Source organism: Oreochromis niloticus, linkage group LG19, assembly GCF_001858045.2.
Source record: "Oreochromis niloticus isolate F11D_XX linkage group LG19, O_niloticus_UMD_NMBU, whole genome shotgun sequence".
In the NCBI taxonomy this organism is placed as follows: Eukaryota; Metazoa; Chordata; class Actinopteri; order Cichliformes; family Cichlidae; genus Oreochromis; species Oreochromis niloticus.
The window spans coordinates 20,771,929-20,781,587 of NC_031983.2; the positions used below are offsets into that span (position 1 = coordinate 20,771,929).

At 39.7% G+C, this 9,659-nt stretch overlaps 2 protein-coding genes across 7 annotated transcripts in view; both read left to right on the forward strand.

Moving 5' to 3' along the window:
• Nucleotides 1-4,442, forward strand: part of dnajc5gb (DnaJ (Hsp40) homolog, subfamily C, member 5 gamma b) — a 7,815-nt gene extending 3,373 nt beyond the window's left edge. The window contains exons 5-7 of one of the 6 annotated variants that reach the window (XM_025900734.1): nt 717-770; nt 1,745-1,798; nt 2,719-4,442. In XM_025900734.1, coding sequence (XP_025756519.1) covers nt 717-770; nt 1,745-1,798; nt 2,719-2,783 — 173 coding nt within the window. In that variant the 3' untranslated portion in view covers nt 2,784-4,442. Of the gene's footprint in view, nt 1-713; nt 771-1,741; nt 1,799-2,718 lie in introns of all 6 variants that reach the window. The other 5 variants (XM_019348823.2, XM_025900733.1, XM_005477367.4 and 2 more) reach the window with 5 other exon arrangements.
• A 448-nt stretch (nt 4,443-4,890) lies between these two features.
• LOC100704239 (zinc transporter 2) lies at nt 4,891-9,435 on the forward strand. Its single transcript, XM_003442979.5, has 8 exons — nt 4,891-5,091; nt 5,214-5,416; nt 5,634-5,780; nt 6,480-6,633; nt 6,716-6,914; nt 7,118-7,223; nt 7,300-7,434; nt 9,165-9,435. The coding sequence occupies exons 1-8, from the start codon at nt 5,027-5,029 to the stop codon at nt 9,290-9,292; spliced, it is 1,137 nt and encodes a 378-aa protein (XP_003443027.1). The 5' UTR covers nt 4,891-5,026; the 3' UTR covers nt 9,293-9,435.
• Nucleotides 9,436-9,659: the final 224 nt, after the last annotated feature.

The following is a 9,659-nucleotide window of genomic DNA, read 5'->3' on the forward strand; positions in this document are numbered from 1 at the left end:
ATTACCTACTTTGGGCCAAGCTTTTAGCTGTCAGATAAATGGCCTAACAGTTGACTCTGGAACAATTTGCTATACAAAGGAGTTCATGTTTGACTGAATGGCTGCAAAACGAGCCTAGATCATCACCCCTTCAAGGTTTTGTTCTTGAAGTTTTGTGGTTTGTTCAGATGCAACTTTCCAAACCTAAACCATACTGTCACTTTTAATTTTTTTCTCTATTAACCAAGCCATAGTTGTTTGGTCTGTTTTTAATTGTTTTCTCTCAAACTTTAACATTTAACATGACAACTGTAGCCTGAAGAATCTCACATACAGCTCTTGGATTTCTTTTGAGTTTTTCTGATCTCTGGGTAAATTTGCTAGGAAGATTGGCAGCTGTCTTGAATGCTTTCCACTTGTGAATAATCTTTCTCGCCGCAGAATGATGGACTTTACATTTTTATCGAAATAGCCTTAATATCCCCCCCACCCCCATCTAATTTTAAGACGTGCTAAATGGCAAAATATTTTTTACTTTTATCCTCATGAAACCTGCACGTAGAGTGGAAATTAATGAAATGTCACTCTAATCCATTACATCTTGCCCTGATCTCGATGTGTGTAACTGGTGATACTTCACCTCTGAACTCTGTCGTCTTTGTACATTTCAAGCCGAGACAAAAGCAGATGAAGTGATGCCGTTAAGAAGCTGTGTGTTGAATTTTGTTTTACAGCAGACCATCCCGTAATAGTTATTCAGCCAAACTCTAGCGATGCTGCTATCCATTCAGGTAAGGTGTTAATCCGTCTTCAGGTAACGTTCACCTGTTGTCAGCTTCCTGCTGCTCTGTGCTGCTTACTTCAGCTGCTAGATCTTATAGTAGTGTTTCACTGTGGAAGATTTTTTTTTTTTTGCATGCCAATATCTTGTCCACGTATTAAATCCTTAATGTGAAGGATGCAGAGGAAATCCAAAGCTTTTTAAAAAAATTTTTTTAATGCTCTTACCAGGGTTTTTTGATGATGTGCTGTGTTTGATTTTTCTCCAAACGTGGTCCTGCGGATTGTGGACAGATGTCTCCACTTTGGTCTCATCTGTCCAGTGGACATTGTTCCAGATGTTTTGTGATTTGTTGTTTTGTGTTGTTTTGTGATGTGACTTTGCAAACCTAATAGCCCCCCGTTTGTCTAATTTTCAGACGTGCTAAAGACGAGATCATTTGTTTTACTCTGATGAAACCTGCATGTAGAGACATAATTAATGAAATTCACTGATGCTGATTCTGTTGCCTAAAAAAAATGTCACTCTAATCCTTTAAATTCTGCCCTGATCTTGATCTCTGTAATTGGTAATACCTAAAACCATCCAACCCCCAAATGCTAGTTACGCTGTTAATTGCAATCTAAGCGGTAAGTGTGTTCGTATACTTTCAAACACTGCTTTTGCATTCTGGCTTATTTCTGTTACATAAATAATGACACATTTCATAGGTCATCTGAGGTTGTATTTCTGTCATTTTAAGATGTGCTAAAGGTCAGATTAGTCTTATTATAACACGTGAGACTTGCATGTAGAGTGGCAGTTATGAAATTTGCTGATGCTGTTGCCTAACAAAATGTCACGCTAATCCTTTAAATTCTGCGCCGATCTCGTTCTCTGTATTCTGTCGTCTTTGTGCATTTCAAGCCAAGACAAAAGAAACTGAAGAGATGTCGTTAAGAAGCCGTGTTGGTTTACCCAGTGTTGTATTTTGTTTTACAGCAGACCATCCCGTAATAGTTATTCAGCCGAACTCTAGCGATGCCAATATGTATTCAGGTAAGTTGTTATTCCTCCTCCAGATAACTTTCACCTGTTGTCAGCTTCCTGCTGCTCTGTGCTGCTTAACTCAGCTGCTAGATCTTACAGCAAAGAATTGATTTAAAGGTTTTTGTGCTGCTTATTTTTTTCTCCTTAGCTGCTGTTTTGTTGTAGCACCAGCTCAGCTCTGTGCTGTATCATCTGTTGTCACTATTGAGAAAAGTTTCAATAAGTGTTTTTTGGTGTTTCTGTCCTAAAGGATTTTGTTTTGTTTTTTAATTATTATTATTTTGTTTGTTTGTTTTTATGGCATTATACCGTTTATATGGTTTATTCCCTGCTATAAAAGATCATAACTCAAACTGTAATAATAGTGCTTTTCTTTTTAAATTATCTTGTTTTTTTTTTTTTAATGAATACAACCAATCATTAAAGTCTCTGTTTGCATGAATATATCCACAGAGACAAGAATAGAGGTGATACAGGGATGCCATTTAAGAAGTCTCCTTCCTGTGTGCTTGTTTAAAAAATAAAAATTTAAAAAGTGCATATATGAAATCTCCAAATAACGATTGCACAGATTGCCATATAATGATTCGTACAGATTTATAGTTCTGGAGTTTTGGCTGAAAAATTTGTACAAATATGGATTGACATGAAATTTGGTACAGATGGTGTTCACTTAACTTGTTCTCTAGCGCCATCGTCTGGTGAAATACCTTAATTTAGCACGCTAACATGCTAAACTAAGGCAGTGAACCCAGTCAGTAACATAACTGCTTTATCTATGTATTTATTTATTTTTAAATGATGAGACGTACTTTCCTTAATGTGTCATTTTTTTGTGAGACATGAGTGGTTTTGTCAACAACTGCCTCATTTAAGAACACTCCCACACCACACACCTGTTCATCACCTGTTCTCGTTACCTTCTGCAGGGGAGAACACGCCGATTGTGATTCAGACTCATGCAGCCAAGGGGGGTTCGGGACCTGGAGAATGAACGAATGTATCAAACACTGAAGTGCAGAAAATGTTTTCATCTCAGAGATTTGTTTGTTTACATGAGTCAAACTGCAATTTATTTGATTGTGCCATAGATATTTTTTTAAAATGTGCTTTTTCTTTGATCCAGTCTCGTATTTATTCATTTTAAATGTTAAATTTCTGAATTTTGGGCGGAGACAAATAACAAAGCCATGCAGATCAAAGCCTCTGAGCTCGGGATAATTGTTTATATTCCTGCGCACTTTAAACTCACACATTCATATTGAATGTTCTGAATATTCTGAAGGTGCCATGATCAGAGCACGTTTTGGCCCAAGATTCAGAAATTTTCAGATTTTTATTTTTAATATGCCGATTCAGGGGTTTCTGTGGAAGCTTGTTTCCAGCACTGAAAAAGGATTTAAAAAATGCCAAGCGTAAATCAGAATTTTGGTGTCAGATCTCAAAGTTACGACTCAATAACTCAGGATTTTAAGTGAAGTCTCACTTAAAGTTTCACCTAATCAGACGTTTGAGCCAGCAAGTTGAAAGTTTGAGATGGTGACTTGAAATTTCAACTTTACTTTGCCTCGCAGTTTTCAGTGGCTGGGGAAAAAGAACGCTTGTTCGGTCGTACTGCACATAGAAACAGACTGTACGTTAAAGGGTTTACTGATGTGGCCACAGATCACACACAGATTTATCAAATAACAAAGGTTTAGTTTTAAAATTTTAGCGCTGCCTTAGGTGACACGGTTGCTAGGTTGTAAATGAGTCGTTGAAGTTTAGTCTTGTGATACTTGAGAGATTTTAAGGAATTACTAAATCGCCTTCTGAGAGTTGGATGAAGACTGTTGATCACATTTGTGTTTGTCCACTTGAAATCTACTAAGGATGGTAATGACTTAGGGCATTTACAGGAAGACTCATAATTGTAAAACAACAGCTTCAAAATCAAACCAGATTTATATACTTTTAATTAACACAAAAAGTTCGAATTTACTTCAATGGTATGTTTAGAAATTAGTCCCAAATGAGTTAGATTTAACTGTGATTGGATGGGCGAGTGCAGTAATGTGTAGAAACCAAAGAAGTCACATGGAGGTTTCTGCTGTAGCGCCCTCTTTGTGTCTGATTTCACCTAGCAACAACCAGCAAGCCCCAGGAACCACTCGCCAACCAGCTGGGGGAGCACACCTTTTTGCAAGCCGCCTCCTCCCTCACTACCTAAAGCAAAAAACCTGTTGGACCAGTGGACCATTGTTTGTTCTGTTTGTGCAGAGATTAAACAAAAGAAATGTGTTTCGGACATGTTGATTGATGTTTCCACTTGTGATGTTTTTAACCTTTATGCTTAAGTCCCTTTTGCTCCAGCTCAAGCTTACTTAATTACACACAGGCACAGTGACAATAATCGGTTTTAACTCCTGGAAAGAAAGTGAGCCAGTGTTTTAAAAGAGGTACAGTTGGTCATTTTTGTCATTGCACGTAAGTAAAAAAAAATATGCAGAGAGGTGAATAGAAAGTCGTGTGAATTTTTCTACACTTGACACTAAAACCATCGTAGTTTTTTTTTTCTTTAGAAAATAAGAACGCAGCTTTCTGATTTATTGCCATTTTGACTTCTTTGTGTATGTCGTGATTGTCGTGTAAAGTCAGAGCTATATTTATGATTAGAGGATTTATTACAAATGGAGTATATATTAAGATAAAGGTTCTTTTGTTTAAATGATATTTTTCTATTTTCTCTCGGGGTAAAAATGTTGAGATTGCGCTTCATTTTGATTTCGTTTTATATAAATCTGGATCTAATAATAATATGGATGCTGATTTTTCTGACGATCCTTGACTGCAGTGTAAAAGCCAGCTTGTATACTTTTGTATGCCAATGATTATACTTGACGCAAAAGTGCCTGAATGCAGTTTTTGAATAATTTTACAGAAATGTGTATTTTATGTCATTATCTAAACATTTCCATGTTGGGTTTGTTCTGTCCACTTGACAAATTTCCAACTGTTGGTGTAAATTTGAGTTGCTTCTAAAGCAGTTCATGAAATAAAGTTGAATAATTCAGAAAATGTCATGCAGTTGTCTTATAATTTCACTGGAGTTGGCTCAGTAACCTGCCATTGGCTCCTGCAGTGCTCCACCCCTGAGAGATAGCGTGGGTTAGAGCAGGTGGTAAGTTGCCAGGCTTCCCTTCAGCTCCAGGTCAACCTTAAATACGGGAGTGTCTCAGCTGTCAATAACATGAGGATATGAAGTCGTCAACAGATCCAGAGAAGCAACATTTGATTGACACTCATTTGGAGACTCTCGTGTGGTATGTCTTCATTTTTATTTTTTTGACATCCTGAAACACCAAAAAGTTCAACACAGATGGCTTTAAAACTGTTGACTTCCACACTGAGCCAGGCTGAGTGTAGATCTTCCGTCTTGTGTCAGGGTGAGCAGTCCAGAGAAAAAGTGCTCAGACTCAGAATTTGATGAAGACGCCCTCAGTGTGGAGGGGCTGTTGCAGCACGAATGGCTCTGCCAAGAGGACGATTGGAGGTCGGTGACTGAAAGGGACTCTAGATGTTTGGCCAGAAAGAAGCTTTTCACTGCATGTGCCGTCAGCCTCGTGTTCATGACAGGAGAGGTCATTGGTGAGACAAAAGACTAATCCTAAATTTCCCTGCCAGCAACCTTGATTGTACCAAAAAATGAAGTTTATTTTGAATTGTTTTTTTACTGTTTCATACATAAATAATGTCCGTAAAGCTTGTTCAGTTTGAATCGCTCCCTACAAACTTAATCTTAAAGTGACACACTCGGGCTTCCTCTGGTTCCTCTGCCCAAACACACATACGGTTTCCTCTGCAGGTGGATACGCCGCTGGCAGTCTGGCCATCATGACGGACGCAGCTCACCTTCTGACTGATTTTGTCAGCATTGTGATCAGCATCTTCTCTCTGTGGATCGCATCGAGGCCTAAGACAGGAACTATGACTTTTGGGTGGTATCGAGCTGGTAGGATAAAGTTTCTCACAAGTAACTCTCAGGAATACACTCACCAGCCACTTTATTAGGTACACCTATTCAAGATTTGTTAACAGAAGTAGCAGTACAACACAGACGATCATACTGGGTAGCACTCATTTTGATGGTAGGGTCAGAATTTGGAATAAACAAATCAAAAGCATGAATCTGTCCTGCTTTGTATCGACAGTTTAGGCTGGTGGAGGTGCTGATGTTATGGTGTGATATTTTCTTGACACACTTTGGATCCCTTAGTACCGACCAAGCATCATTTAAATGTCACTTTTGATGGTAGTATCCTGCAGGAGAACAAACACGACATCCTGTCACAAAGCTCACATCATCTCAAACTGGTTTCTCGAACATGACAGCAAGTGCACTGTACTCAAATGTCCTTCACAGTCAATAAATCTCAATCTAATAGAGCACCTTAGGGATGTGGTGGATGTGCAGTAACTGTGTGATGTTATTATGTAACTATGGACCAAAAGCGTTCAGCTCATTGTTAAATCTGTACCATGAAGAATTCAGGCAGTTCTGAAAGCAAAAGGGCGTCCAACCCAATACTAACAAGGTGTATCTAATCAAGTGCCCATTGAATTTATGTGCATATTAGTCCATATGAGTTGCACATACTCATATCGTTCATATTATCGGGGCCATTTCTGACTCTGTTACTGTTTCACGCAGAGATTCTGGCCATGTTTCTATCTGTCGTGTCGATCTGGGCCGTGACAGTAGTGCTCGTCTTATCAGCCGTGCAGAGGATCTCCGACGGGGAATACGAGATTGACAGTGAGATCATGCTCATAACATCAGGCTGTGCTGTGGGGGTCAATGTCCTGTGAGTGTGCCGAGCTTACTTTATGGATCATTTCTGCTTAGTTTAGGGGGGCAGTCAGCAGTCTTTGCTTTGTTTTACCCAGGATGATCCTGATCTTGCATCAGCCTGGCAGCTCACATGGCCACAGCCATGGGTTTGCCACCAACCTGACCCAGAGGGACAAACATGGGCAGAGGAACAGCCACGGTAATGCAAGTGTGAAGGCAGCTTTCGTCCACGTGGTGGGAGATCTGGTGCAAAGTGTCGGTGTCATGCTGGCTGCCACCATCATCCACTTCTGGGTCAGTGTAAGATGAAAAATAACAGTAAAATAACAAAAATAATGATAGAGCACGGTCTCCAGGTACCCCGGCTTCCTCCCACAGTCCAAAGCATGCTATATGCAGGTTGTGACTTTTTAACACTGGCCTTGCTGCTGTAAATGCTCATTAGAGCAGTATCATTCCATCATTTGTTTCTGATCATATTTCTGTCTTCTTCACAGCCTGAATATAAAGTAGCAGATCCGATTTGCACCTTCCTGTTCTCTCTTCTCGTTATTGGGACAACGCTTCCTGTCACAAGGGATGTTTTCAGGATACTACTGGAAGGTAAACACACTTCCCTCCGCCTGTGGTGACGTTCAGATTTTAGCGACAGTTTACCTAACGTGTCTATTTTCTGAAGGCGCTCCTCGGGACGTGAGCTTCGGTGCCGTGAGAGAGCTGCTGCTGTCTGTAGGAGGAGTCACCGCCATTCACAGTTTACACATGTGGAGCCTCAACACGACTCATTCTCTGCTTTCCGTGCACCTTGCCACAGGTAAGAGGCGAAGACAGTACTGTTACTAATGTGGAGAGGAAGCCGAACCTGCTCTAAAACTCAGTAAAAAACCAGAATTTCCAGTTTTATTATGCTGTTGTCAAATATAAGTTACTTGAAAAATATGGCAAAAAAGAGAAAAAGAAAAGAATTAATTTGTTAATTTTCTGCTTTTGAAGTTGATATCACTGAAAATAGATACATATAAAAATCAAATAAGACTTGGAAATCCATAATAATCTGTTGCAAATCTGTCTGCAGATTTTTGGGAGTGCCCACTGCCCCCATTGCCCCCCCCCCCCTCCCCTTGGTGGTGCCCCTGCTAAAACTATGGAGGTTTAATTAGAAATGAAACACCACACACCCATCCTGCACCTTTTATCCTGGTCCTGTAAACATTTGTTTATTGTTTGATCAGAATGTTTGTATTCTAAGTAAGTAGGATGGAAAACACTTTGGCAAATATTGATCTATTATAGTAGTAATGTAAGGTGCCAGTCAACAGAAAAAGAAAGTTCTTATTGCTTCCACGAGAATTAGGAGGGTAAGAAGCAGCCAGGTGCTGCTAATCAGATGCATGTGATTAAATGATCATCAGCAAATAATTAATTCATTGATGAACTCTATAGAAGTAAAGGTTTTTGGCAATTTTCTGGAGCATTCTAGTTCTTTCTAGGAGTGAAGGTCCCAGAAAACTAACAAAACAAACAAAACAAAAACAAAAAAACCCCAAGATCTAACTCTCAAATTCTACAGGCCTTAGTTAACATGTGAAATATTCAAGTCCATTGATGGCACGTTTAAAAAAAGACTGAGCAAGTATGACTTCTCTGCAAACATAACATGGCGGCACAGCTTAGGTTTGCAAAGTTGCATCTGAACAAAACACATACAGGAAGTAATGAAGAATATGGACACAAACACCTAAAAACAACCCCAAAAGGTTGATTGGGTTCATCTGGACGCAGCCTTTTCAGTGGGAGAAACATTTTGTCACTCATCCAAGTGACTTCTTCAGTCTCAGCTGACTGCAGGTTTCCCCAATCTTACAAACAGTACATTTGCACAATGACTGAAACTAGCACCACTGAATGAACAATGGGCTGGGAGGTCAGTTCCTTGATCATTAATATGCCAACTGATCAACAACCACTGATCAATGGCCATGAGTACCATTCATAGAGAGTTGGGGAATGGCTGCAATCACTGCATTGTAAGATGGTGGAATCGAGGCCCCCTCCTCAATTCAGAGATGGTTTTTTCCTTTTCACATAAATGGCCTTCTTGACTCCGCGCTGCAACCAGCGTTCCTCCCTGTCCAGGATGTTTACATCCTCATCATTGAAAGAGTGTCCACTGAGCTCTAGGTGTAAATAGACTCCAGAGTCCTGGCCTGACGAGTTAGCTCTTCTGCGTTGTGGCATTCGCTTCGCCAGGGGTTGTTTGGTTTCCCTGATGTATAAATCACAGCACCCATTCCCCAACTCTCTATGAATATAATCTGATTTATATAGAACACAAAAACCCCCCACAAGTTCAGAATACAAGATAAAGAGGTAAAATATTGTCTTTGGGGGCTGAAGTTTTATTTACTTCCATGAACTTCTGAGTACAAGCAAAATTCTAGCATCAACAATAAAATGAAGAGGAAGAGTTGAGCCAAAGTTGTAGAAGAGCACTGACAATAAAATCAAGTCATTGTCTGTATTTATTTGTTTGTTTTTTTCCAGAGGAAGATGCTGATTCGCAGATCATCCTCAGGAAGGCAACAAGGGTCCTGCGCTCCAAGTTTGGTTTTACCAGCATCACAATTCAAGTAGAGAGCTGCAGGATTTCGGGCAGCAGTGTAGAGGTTTAAAGTTGACCGAACAGAGACTGGTGACTGCAAAAATAAAGGCACTGGGTGCTCCCATTTAACAGCTTCATATTTGGGACTGACCAGCTAATGGTAGAGCTGAACATTTGTGGCTTGGTACCGCTTCTGCAACAGATTTTAAAGAATGACTCCTATGAGAGCAGATAAATGTGATCAATTCCATTGCATTCATTTTAACACAGGTGTACTCAGTCATAGATTATTAAGCAAACAGGATGTGCTTTAACAAAGAACCACCCAAGAGATCTGAATATTTCTAAATAGTTTTAGATTTCAGGGTTTTTTTTGTGTGACGTTTGAATCTCCTTTCATCACACACATCTGTCACTAAGACATTCTGCAGTTATAA